Source organism: Macaca fascicularis, chromosome 16 (assembly GCF_037993035.2).
Source record: "Macaca fascicularis isolate 582-1 chromosome 16, T2T-MFA8v1.1".
NCBI lineage: Eukaryota > Metazoa > Chordata > Mammalia > Primates > Cercopithecidae > Macaca > Macaca fascicularis.
The window spans coordinates 16,306,913-16,318,717 of NC_088390.1; the positions used below are offsets into that span (position 1 = coordinate 16,306,913).

Sequence of the window (11,805 nt, forward strand, 5' to 3'; positions counted from 1 at the left end):
GTGACAGAAAAGACGAAGGTGAAGAACTATGGTTTTGGCCGCTGTTACCCAGGAGGTAGCAGGTGGCAGGCCGTTTACACAAATTAACTCGTTTTTGCAGACGAAGTTACCCTAGGCTGCCCGCTCGGATGAGCCTGCGAATTCAGGCCCGACCCAGGCCCCTCCAGGTCAGGAAGGTACGAAGAGCCCGCTGGATTCACACAAGGCAGGGGCGCCTTCGCAGGTGCGAGTGGATTCTGGGTATCGCGAGCGTAGGCCGGGCGCAGCCCCTCTGGGCCTGCGGGACTGAACAGGCAGGTGCGTCCCAGCGGCCGGGCGGGCCGGGTCTCCCTCCTGCGGGCAGGCGCCTGGCTGCGGGACGCGGCGGGCGGAGCGGGGGAGCCGGGCGCAGCGCCCCCTGGGCCTGAAGACTGGCGGGCGGCGGGGGCGCGCGCGGGCCAGCGGGGGCGCGCCGCGTTGCGAGGCCTGCGCGCCAGGCTGCGGGAGCCATGCGGCGATCGAGGAGCTCTGCGGCCGCCAAGCTGCGCGGGCAGAAGCGGTCCGGGGCCTCCGGGGCCTCCGCGGCCTCCGGGGCCCCCGCGGCCGCTGCCTCGGCCCCCAGCGCCATCCGCACACGGCGCTCCGCGATCCAGGCCGAGAGCAAGAGCCAGGCGGCGGCGAAGCCGCCGTCGGAGAAGCCGCGGCTGAGGCGCTCGTCGCCGCGGGCCCAGGAGGAGGGCCCGGGGGAGCCGCCGCCGCCGCCGGAGCTGGCGTTGCTCCCGCCACCGCCGCCGCCGACTCCCGCGACCCCGACGTCCTCGGCGTCCAACCTGGATCTGGGCGAGCAGCGGGAGCGCTGGGAGACGTTCCAGAAGCGGCAGAAGCTCACCTCCGAGGGCGCCGCCAAGCTCCTGCTGGACACCTTGTGAGTGCGGCGGGCCGGGACGCGCGGGAGCCGGTGCCACGCGGACCCCTCGGCAGGAGTCGGGCTCGCCGCCCGCGCGCAGGCCTTGGGCGCCTTTCAGCTCTGATCCTTCCACGTTACGGAGCCGACGCGGCTCCCCCGTTAGCACTGGGGTTGTTCGCTAATTCTAAGGGCGGCGGGGCGGTGCTTCTAGGGCTCTGTGGTCCGGGAATTGAAAGGGGGCTTCGTCCGGAGCTTGAGGGCGCGCGCGGCCGTCTTGGGACACAAAGGGTCTTTCCCGGCTACAAGCATCGTGCTCGGGGACGTTGTCTCTTGCTGGCGCGCAAAGGGTGTGGGGGCCTTTCCTAATGAAAAGAAGATATATCCCACGGCTTTCTCTTACCCGAATCCCGTTTTTTTTATGTTTGCACACGTGTTTTTGAGGGTAGGTGGAAGGGAAAGGTAGAATCGCTGAAGCAAGCATGAGTAGTTTTGAACTAACTGGGAAGCGAAATCCCGTCATTGTTCCAGGCACTGCCAGGGAGGGAGCAGGGGGCGGGGGTTATTGATCTGGGAGAGAAGCGCGCGCAAAGAGATGCTCCGGCGGCGGCGGCGGGGATGCCTGCGCAAGGAGGCTTTTATGTGCTCCGCCAGCTAATGCTCCCGGCCGCTTGTCGTCCTGGCTGCTCCGCAGTCTTTTAGATGGCCCAATGAGCATCCCGAGTGTCCGCAAGTTAGAAAAGAGCTGTTAACTGGGGTGTTAAAGGGCTGCCTTCTTTTCTCCAAATGTGATCTGGATTCCTGCTTCGGGGAAAAGTTGTGCTACGGAGAGATATTTTAACGGCCTGATAATGTATTTCAGTGTCAATTTTACGAATTAAAAAGAACAATCAAAACACTAGGGGGAAAGACCGACAAGAATAACCTAGCAGTTGCATAACCTGAGAATTACTTCTTTTCTTGAACATGTTCCTTTGAGCTGCTTGCAGAAGAAATTCTCTTAGTTAGGATGGGTCGTCCCCGACAGAAGATATATATTTGGTTTTCTGTGTGCTTCATACATATTTGGTTTTCTCTGTGCTTCACTTTTTGGTTTTTCATCTTGGACTGCACACTGAATTTTTAAAAAACGTTCATCCATCAAACATTTTTTGAGTACCTATGGGGTAACGGCTGCCTCTGGGCAGAAGGAATATGAAGATCCTTAGGAATGTAAAACTCATGGTGTCTTCAAGGCATACAGAAAAAGAAAAAAAAAAGGAATGTAAAACTCAAATTTGAGGTAAATTTTGACTTTAAGACAAACTGATAAATGGTCAAGAAAAAGATTTAAAATAGTGACATAAAAGAGATGTTTTTCTCCCACTAGATTGCCATGACTTTGTACTTATAAAGTCCACTAAATTATATTCAAAAAGTGTGTATAACTGTACCATTTTCATTACAATATTGTATAGAAAAAAGTTTGGGAGAATATATAGCAAATAATTACCTGTAGATCCCTCTGGGTGTAAAGATTACAGGAGGCTTTCACTTTGAGCACTCTCAGATACTGTAAAGTTTGGATTTTTTACAATAAGCATTATGTATGCCCCCAAAATTAAAATACATAAACTTGTAAAGAAACATGAAAAATGATCAGTCTTAATCATGCAAATTAAAACTGCAGTGAGCTATTTTTCCTATGATTATTGCCGGAGACTGTACTGTGAAATGTTTTCTCATTTGTGTATCGGGTAAGAGTGTTCAGTCCTTTTGGAAAGCAATTTTATGACATTTATCAGATCTTAATGTTCATTTCTGAGTTTGGCTTATATATAAGCTTTAAAAGGATTAAAATGGTATATAGGCCAGGTGAGGTGGCTTACGCCTGTAATCCCAGCACCTTGGGAGGCCAAGGCGGGCGGATCACCTGAGGTGGGGAGTTTGAGACCAGCCTGACCAAATGGAGAAACCCTGTCTCTACTATAAATACAAAATTAGCCAGGTGTGGTGGAGCATGCCTGTAACCCCAGCTACTCAGGAGGCTGAGGCAGGAGAATTGTTTGAATACTGGAGGCAGAGGTTGCAGTGAGCAGAGATTGTGCCACTGTACTCCAGCCTGGGCAACAAGAATGAAACTCTGTCTCAAAAAAAAAAAAAAAAATTGTATGTAATGTGTATTACAACTATATAAAACGCCTGTGTATGAAGAATAGTGGAAAGAAATAGAGTAAAAATATGAGCCTTTATTAACTTTCTCAAAAGGCTCTTCGGAACCTCTGGACTTGATTGAGTACCCAGTCTTAATTTTCATAGCAGCCTGTACCTCCTTTATCACAATCATAATTAATTATTATTTGAGTAATTTGTTAATGTCGGTAAGGGCAGCAATCGTGTCTGCTGTGTCTTGTTTACTGTTCTCTCCTTCGTGCCCAGCTCATAAAAATTTTTAGTATTTCAGGCTGGGAGTGGTGGCTCATGCCTATAATTCCAGCACTTTGGGAGTCCAAGGTGGGTGGATCACGAGGTCAGGAGTTCAAGACCAGCTTGGCCAAGATGGTGAAACCCTATCTCTACTAAATACAAAAATTAGCAGGGTGTGGTGGCAGGCATTTGTAATCCCAGCTACTTGGGAGGCTGAGGCAGAAGAATTGCTTGAACCCAGGCGGCAGAGGTTGCAGTGAGCCAAGATTGCACCACTGCACTCTAGCCTGGGCAATAGAGTGAGACTCCATCTCCAAAAAAAAAAAAAAAATTTGTATTTGACATATAAATAAAAATGTTTGGTAGTGGGTTAGGATCCCTCACATTTTCGAAATGTTTGGAATGTTCTATTTTGCAACTTAATACAATTTAAGAAATTGGAGAAAAGAGAGCTCATAAAGAAGGTGCTGAAACCATTCTTGACTTAGAAAATTGACAGTATCTCCCTAAAAGCAGAAGTGCATTTGGTTGTCATGTAGAAAAGACTTTTGTCTAATCTTATGTCTTTCATTCAACAACGAAAAGAAAGAGAGCAGGAGGTAGCTATTCAGAAATTCTTATCTTTCTGATTTTTGTTTCATTTAGTGAATACCAGGGCCTGGTGAAGCACACAGGAGGCTGCCACTGTGGAGCAGTTCGTTTTGAAGTTTGGGCCTCAGCAGACTTGCATATATTTGACTGCAAGTGAGTATTTTTTTTTCCCCCTAAATTGACTTAAAAGAATTTCAGAGTTAAAATGCAGTATTTCAAAATAATCTGGGGAGTTGGGGTACAGAGGAAACACTGGCCATGGGGTACAGAGGAAACACTGGCCATGGGGTACAGAGGAAACACTGGCCATGGGCTGGTAGCTGCTGAAGTCAGGTGATGGGGACAGAAAGGTTCATTGTTCTATTCTTTCTCCTTTTGTGTGGCTCACCACAGAGCTGCAACAGCATGGCCCAGGTGAGACAGAGCAGGGTCCTCAGGGCTTGTGACTTGTGGCAGCGTCACCCTCAGACTGACACTGCTGAGGAGCCGGGGGCGGTTAGCTGCAGGTGTGCCTGGCTGGGTACTGAATGGAAAGCCTTGGGCAGAATCTTCGTAGGAGTCTGGAGTTGGGGAGAATTGGAGGGTGCTTTAGTGAAGGGTGTGTACACCTAGAGGCTCCCCAGGCCCTACACTCTCGCTCTGCTCTTTGGTTGAGGCAGATGGTGCTGCTGGCTGTGGAGGGCCTGATTTGTACCACCTTCCCCGGCATTATGATGGAGCAGGGACGACAGGCTCTGGCTTTGGGACCCAAAGTTGGCATGCAGCTAATTATTTAACAGCATCCAGTCCTTTTTGCCCCTAGGTACCGGAATTATATATGAATAATAAGCACATACGATGGAATTACTCAAATGGAGAACTGACCAGGCTACTAACAATAGAGTCCAGATTGGAAAAGAAGCACTGTGGAATAACTTGTGAGAGGATTCTATACTAAATTAGAACTTTTTCAAAGGTGGCCTGAAAAGAGGGGACTTCAGTTTAATTCCAGAGATGGTAATTCTGGGGACGTGTTTTACTTGGAGCTGGACTTTTTGTGACATGGTGATGAAGAAAGAGGGCAACCTAAACATCCTTGTCCATTTTTGATGTGGATGTCTCAGAGACATCAGGTTGTAGAAGTGTCTGAAATTTGTTTTCTAAGTGTCTCTGAAGTCCAGCGCTTCTCCTTCACTATAAAGAACTGGGGGGTGGGCAGTACAGACGTGTCTGTTGGTCCTGTGTTCTGAGCATTGCGGAGCCTCGACTGCTGACTTGGGACCCCCCTGGGCTCTGCTGTACCTGCAAACCAGAGGCCCTGGATATCCAGGCCTTTGCCCCAGCTCCTCAGCCCTGGATGGTACTGAAAAGAGCCTTATCTGTGGGGTCGGCTGGCTCTGAAAACATATCAGGCTGGGCTGCTCAGGCACAGAGGACGCAGGTGGCTGCTCACAATCTGGAATTTGCTCTCTTTCTGTAGCTGCAGCATTTGCAAGAAGAAGCAGAATAGACACTTCATTGTTCCAGCTTCTCGCTTCAAGCTCCTGAAGGTCAGTGCTTAAGAGCAGGGTCAAGGAGTGCAGAACCCATTGGTGAGATTTACAACACTCCCCAACGAACCCTCAGCATGCTCTCTGTAGCATGGGAGGGGCCTGGAGCTTAGCAGGGCCTCTCACGGGTTTGGTTTCAGATTGACATTTAAAAGGTGGGCTGGCTGGGCGCAGTGGCTCACGCCTGTAATCCCAGCACTTTGGGAGGCCAAGATGGGTGGATCATCTGAAGTCAGGAGTTGAGGACCAGCCTGGCCAACATGGTGAAACCCTATCTTTACTAAAAATACAAAAATTAGCTGAGCATGGTGGCGCATGCCTGTAATCCCAGCTACTTGGGAGGCCACGACAGGAGAATCACTTGAACCTGGGAGGCGGAGGTTGCAGTGAGCCAAGATCGCGCCATTGCACTCCAGCCTGGTTGATGAGCGAAACTCCATCTCAAAAAAAATGAAAATAAAAAATAAAAGGTTGTGTTATTTTTTACCTTTATTTTTTGGAGGCCTATTTGGTATTGTGGAAACATTTTCAAATTCAGAGAATCAAAAAACAATAAAATCACCTAAATTCTATCAACTAAAGGTAACCACTGTTAATATTTTGGTGTCTGTCCTTGTGTATTATTTTCTACTCTGAGAAAATACATCTGAGACTACATCCAAACCTATTGTCTTATGTTTATTAAATAGAATTTTACCATTCTTTTTGTTGATAATCTGCTTATCTCATTTCCCAATGAAAAGCTTATATACATATTTTTAACTTTAATTTTATTATTTTGGGGAATTTTTTGTACTTGGTACAAAATTTGAAAGGTAGAAGAAAATGTATATATACACAGTGAAAAGTCTTTCCCTACTGTCCCCATGCCCCAGTCTCCCTCTTCCCCACAGCCGATTTCCTAGTCTACTTATCCCATCACTGTCTCTGCATCATTGCACTTCTAGGTTGAGTCCAGTTTTTTTCTGATTATCAACAACACTGTGGTGAACCTCCTTGGTATAAAGTTTTGACAATTTAGAAATTTTTTCTTCAGGATCCATTCTCTTAGAAATAAGTTATCTGGCTATTCTGGGCACACTTCTATACCCTGCTCTACAAGGAGCAGTGAAAAAAAAAGAGAGAGAGAGAGAGAGCGCTTTAATTCCATCCAGATAATGCTGGATAGCTTGGGACCACCTGGCAGTCCTTTGCTGCTTTTCTGTGCTGCAGTGGCTATGGAGTGAGCAAGGCTCCTCAGGGAGCTATTTCTATAGGAAGCACAATTCTGGATGGTATGTTAGTGGCTGGGGAAGCGTAAAGAGGGTTAACAATGATAAGAAACCTCTACCCCCTCCCCTTCAGCTGTCTGATTTCTCTCCCTAAAGGTAGGCCATTGTTTCTTGGATCCCTCTTCAAAGATACACATGCATATAAAAGCACATACAGGCCAGGCAGGGTGGCTCATGCCTGTAGTCCTAGCACTTTGGAAGGCCAAGGCGGGCAGATCACTTGAGCCCAGGAGTTCAACACCAGCCTGGGCAACACAGTGAGACCCCCATGTCTACAGAAAATAAAAAAATCAGCTAGTCGTGGTGTTGCATGCCTATAGTCCCAGCTACTCGGGAGGCTGAGGTGGGAGAATCACTTGAACCTGGGAGGTCAAGGCTGCAGTAAGCCGTGATCAAACCACTGCACTTCAGCCTGGGTAACAGTGAGACCTTGTCTCAAAAAACAAAACAAAACAAAAACAAAAAACAACACACATACCAGTATATAGCCTTAAAAAAAAAAAAAAAAGAAAAAGGAAATGGTAGTATACCACATACATTGTTTTATACCTTGCTTAACTTTTTTTTTGAGACAGTCTCACTCTGTCGCCTAGGCTGGAGTGCAGTGGTGTGATCTCGGCTCACTGTAACCTCCGCCTCCCAGGCTCAAGTGATTGTTCTGCCTCAGCCTCCTGAGTAGCTGGGACTGCAGGTGCCCGCCACCACATCTGGCTAATTTTTATATTTTTAGTAGAGTCGAGTTTTCGCCATGTTGGCCAGGCTGGTCTTGAACTCCTGACCTCAAGTGATCTGCCCACCTTGGCCTCCCAAAGTGCTGGGATTACAGGCATGAGCCACTGTGCCTGGCCTATACCTTGCTTAACTTTGTAACCTTGGCAATTGTTCCATGTTAGTATTTGTAGCGCTGTCTCATTCTTCTCAAAAGTCGGAGAATATTCCATTTTATGAGTGTCCATAATGCCTAACGGGTCCTCTATTGATGGACATTTTCAATTTTTTCAATCTTTAGCCTTTATAAACGGTGCTATAGTATCTATATACCTATGTCATTGAGACATTTGTAATATATTTGTAAGATAAATTTCAAGAAATGGAATTATGTGCTAAAGCGTATGTACACTTTAAAATTTTGGTAGATATTGGTGAATTGTACCAATTCCTATTCCTGTGACTGATGTATGAGAGCACATATTTCTCTACATACTTGTCAATACCATGTTAACAGCTTTGATTTTGCCCACCTGACAGTGAAATACATCTCACTGAAGTTCATTTGGGTGAGCATTTCATAGGCTAAAGAGTGATTTATTTTTCTTTCTATCTGAACTGGCCATTCATGTCCTTTGTCCAGTCTCCCATTTGTATTATCCATTAAGGAAATTAGCCTATCTATGATGTCTGGCAAATATTTTTTTCCTGGTTTGTCCTTTGTGGATAAATTAAGCACAGCCATCTGTTTTCTTAAGACCTTGAGTCGTTCTGTTTGGGGACATGGAGAGCCAGACCCTTGGGTGAACTGTTTCTCCACGTTGGCCCTAGGAAGCAAGCTCTCTCCCTCCCTGATGTGATGTATGAGGGAAGGCTCAAGGCTCAATTCTGTGTGCAGCTGACCTAAGGGAAGCTGTAAGCTGTCACGCTCCAGACTGACATGACTCTGTATAGTGTAGATGGGTCTCTGTCCTCAAGAAGGTCCCAGTCTCTTACAGGAGATAGGAAGTGGCCTCTTAATACAAAGAGCCCTACAAAAGACCTCCCCCCATTAAATTTTTTTCAATATATATTTTTTAATGGTGCAGTCTCAGCTCACCGCAGCCTCCACCTCCCCAGGCTCGACTGATGCTCCTACCTCAGCCACCCAAGTAGCTGGGACTACAGGTGTGCGCCACTGCACCTGGCTAATTTCTGGAGTTTTTTTTGTAGAAACAGGGTTTTGCCATGTTGCCCAGGTTGGTCTTGAACTTCTGGGCTCAAGCAATCTGCCTGCCTCAGTCTCTCAAAGTGTTGGGATTACAGGCATGAGCCATCATGCCTGGCCAAAGATGTATTTTTTAAGTGACAAAAAAAATCTCTTTGTGGCCAGGCATGGTGGCTCACACCTGTAATCCCAGCACTTTGGGAGGCCGAGGCAGATGAATCACAAGGTCAGGAGTTCGAGACCAGGCTGGCCAACATGGTGAAACCCTGTCTGTACTAAAAATACAAAAAATTAGCCGGGCTTGGGGGCACGTGCTTGTAATTCCAGCTACTTGGGAGGCTGAGGCAGGAAAATCTCTTGAACCTGGGCAGGCGGAGGTTGCAGTGAGCCAAGATCATGCCACTGCACTCCAGCCTGAGAGACAGTGGGAGACTCTGTCTCGAAAAATAAATAAATAAATAAACAAACAAAGCTCTTTGTAAAAAAGAACACCTGTTTGTCTGTTTTCACCTAGGGAGCTGAGCACATAACGACTTACACATTCAATACTCACAAAGCCCAGCACACCTTCTGTAAGAGATGTGGCGTTCAGAGCTTCTATACTCCACGCTCAAACCCTGGAGGCTTCGGTGAGTAATGGGGATGGACTGCAAGCTCAGGGGGACACAGAGAGGCCCGTGGTGCTCTCACTTAAAGTCTTGGTTGGACAGGGGGACACTGACTAGACCCTGTCACATGCGTATCTTAGAGGAACAGGGCTCCTCAGCAGAGCGCTTTCCACGTGATAGAATGTGAGTTGGGCTCTGGTGAAACTTGTCTGAGTCCCATATCTGAATGTGGTGAAGTTGGACTCAGAGCCCATCCAGGTTGTGATTCTCATTCACTGGTGCTGCCAGAGCTGGTGTTGCTGGGGATCGTGTTGAAGGGTAGGGAGTAGAGGGGTGGGGAGATGGGCTTGTGGGGCCAGGGGAGGCAGGTTTAATAATGACAGGGGTTAAGGGAGTGAAGGAGGCAAGATTGGGGAGCATTGATAATGCCATTTGAAAGCTTTTTGGTTGTTCAAAAATTAGGCAGGACTGGCTGGCTGCGGTGGCTCACACCTGTATCCCAGCACTTTGGGAGGCCAAAGTGGGAGGATTTCTTGAGCTCAGGAATTTGAGACCAGCCTGGGAAACATAGCAAGACCCTATCTCTGTTCTTTCTAAAAAATAAACAAGCAGGGGACCCTCCAAGCCCCGCTTCAGGGCCTACTTGGGTCTGACAGTTGTTGAGAATCATACCAATTGTAGTGTGAATTGAAGGGGAAAGCAGAGGTGGAAGATGTTCCTGAGGACTCTTGTTCTCTGTGTCAGTGCAGCCTCCAGAGCTGCGAGAGCAGCCGTGACTGTCAGTGTCTTTTGCTTTATGTCAGTGTCTTTTGCAGAGGGGTGCATGGTGTCATCCTTACCGCACCCCCATTGCTTCAGGGGCTCTGTTCCTCATCTGTCACATGGAGACTCATTCCTGTCTACCTCGCAGAACAGGAAAGAGTTTTGAAAAGTATGAAATCTTGTACAAATGGGAAGACATTTAATTCTTAGAAAGTTATCTATCTAAGGCCAGGCATGGTGGCTCACCTGAGGTGAGGAGTTCGAGACCAGCCTGACCAACATGGAGAAACCCTGTCTCTACTAAAAATACAAAATTAGCCAGGCTTTGGTAGTGCACACCTGTAATCCCAGCTACTTGGGAGACTGAGGCAGGAGAATCACTTGAACCCGGGAGGCAGAGGTTGCCAAGAGCCAAGATCACACCATTGTACTCCAGCCTGGGCAACAAGAGCTAAACTCTGTCTCATAAAAAAGGAAAGAAAGTTATCTATCTAAACACAGGAAAGGCCTATGAATTCTTTAGGCCGCCAGTCAGAGATTGCTCTGGGCTGTGCCTTTCTGCATGTTGTACTGTCAGCTTGGTATTGAATGATGTCTAGCCTTGGCCATCCCTGGTTCAGGGAGTGTGATTCCCATCTGGCAGCTGAGGAAAGTGAGCCAGAGGGCTGAAGCGGTAGGCCAGAGCCAGTGCTTTCCGAGCCAGCTGGCAGCCTGTGGGTCTCATCGCTGAAGCCATAAGCTGTGGCATATCCTTTGGAATCCCTAATGTGTAGCATGATGATGCCTGCAGGTGGGAGCTTATCCAGGAGCCAGTACACCATCTGGTCTCACTCATACTGAGGATCCCTCTTTGTCTGTGCCACTTTCTCCTAGGAATCGCCCCCCACTGCCTGGATGAGGGCACTGTGCGGAGTATGGTCACTGAGGAATTCAATGGCAGTGATTGGGAGAAGGCCATGAAAGAGCACAAGACCCTCAAGAACATGTCTAAAGAGTGAGCTTCTGCCTCTCCTGCCCTGAAAAGGAGGAGTGATTGGGGCCAGCAACTTTGCTTTCCTTGCCGTGCCTCGGTGGTGCTCCTGAATGTGGCTGACCTGGGCTGCTGGTTCCGTTGACTAGGGCCATCTTGATCTCTGCAGTTTGCTCCAGCTACCAGTTTCTTTAGGCAGCTCTTTGTCCTCCCTCTGCCCAGATTTTGATGTAGTCTAGTTGACATCCTTCTCTTCCCAACTTTTGTGTGATCTTTTAGGAAAAAAAATAAATATTTTTAACATTAAAGCAGTTACTTTGGTTTATCATTTCTTTTGTACTGTGATTTGCTTCTGAGGCCAGTCGATTAATAGCAGATATGTACTCAGCACTATCAAGATGTTTGCAACCAGGCATTGTGGCTTAAGCCTGTAGTTCCAGCTAGTCTGGAGGGTTGATCGAGCCCAGGAGGTTGAGGCTGCAGTGAGCTGTGTTCACGCCACTGCACTCCAGCCTGGGTGACAGAATGAGACTGTCTCAAAAAAAAAAAAAAAAAGGTTTGTAGCCAAATTGGAAAGAAGACATAAACAATTATTAAAAATGGAAGATTGTGGCCGGGCATGGTGGCTCACACCTGTAATCCCAGCACTTTGGGAGGCTGAGGCGGGTGGATTACTTGAGGTCAGGAATTCGAGACCAGCCTGGCCAACATGTTGAGACCCTGTCTCTACTAAACTTACAAAAATTAGCTGGGCATGGTGGTGTGTGCCTGTAGTACCCAGCTACTTGTGAGGCTGAGGCAGGAAAATCACTTGAACCTGAGAGGCAGAGGTTGCAGTGAGTGGAGATTGCGCCACTGCACTCCAGCCTG

The 11,805-nt window shown here is 47.9% G+C and overlaps 1 protein-coding gene across 3 annotated transcripts; it reads left to right on the forward strand.

The window, feature by feature from the left end:
- Positions 1 to 455: 455 nt before the first annotated feature.
- On the forward strand, positions 456 to 11,246 carry CENPV (centromere protein V). 3 transcript variants are annotated; one of them, XR_012425313.1, is made up of 6 exons: positions 456 to 904; positions 3,935 to 4,033; positions 4,683 to 4,876; positions 5,340 to 5,409; positions 9,110 to 9,224; positions 10,839 to 11,246. XR_012425313.1 is itself a non-coding variant. In XM_005583181.5 (5 exons), the coding sequence occupies exons 1-5, from the start codon at positions 489 to 491 to the stop codon at positions 10,961 to 10,963; spliced, it is 825 nt and encodes a 274-aa protein (XP_005583238.3). In that variant the 5' UTR covers positions 456 to 488; the 3' UTR covers positions 10,964 to 11,246. The 3 variants fall into 3 exon arrangements, 1 of the variants encoding a protein (XP_005583238.3); XM_005583181.5 differs by lacking the exon at positions 4,683 to 4,876; XR_012425314.1 differs by lacking the exons at positions 9,110 to 9,224; positions 10,839 to 11,246 and having other exon boundaries at positions 4,683 to 4,797.
- The last annotated feature ends 559 nt before the right edge of the window (positions 11,247 to 11,805 follow it).

What these genes read in the sequence shown, in the direction of transcription:
- CENPV (XM_005583181.5), top strand. Translation starts at nt 489, where the DNA reads ATGCGGCGATCGAGGAGCTCTGCGGCCGCCAAGCTGCGCGGGCAGAAG. An exon ending in TTGCATATATTTGACTGCAA is followed by an intron (nt 4,034 to 5,339) that starts GTGAGTATTTTT and finishes CTCTTTCTGTAG; the next exon opens with CTGCAGCATTTGCAAGAAGA. An exon ending in CTCGCTTCAAGCTCCTGAAG is followed by an intron (nt 5,410 to 9,109) that starts GTCAGTGCTTAA and finishes GTTTTCACCTAG; the next exon opens with GGAGCTGAGCACATAACGAC.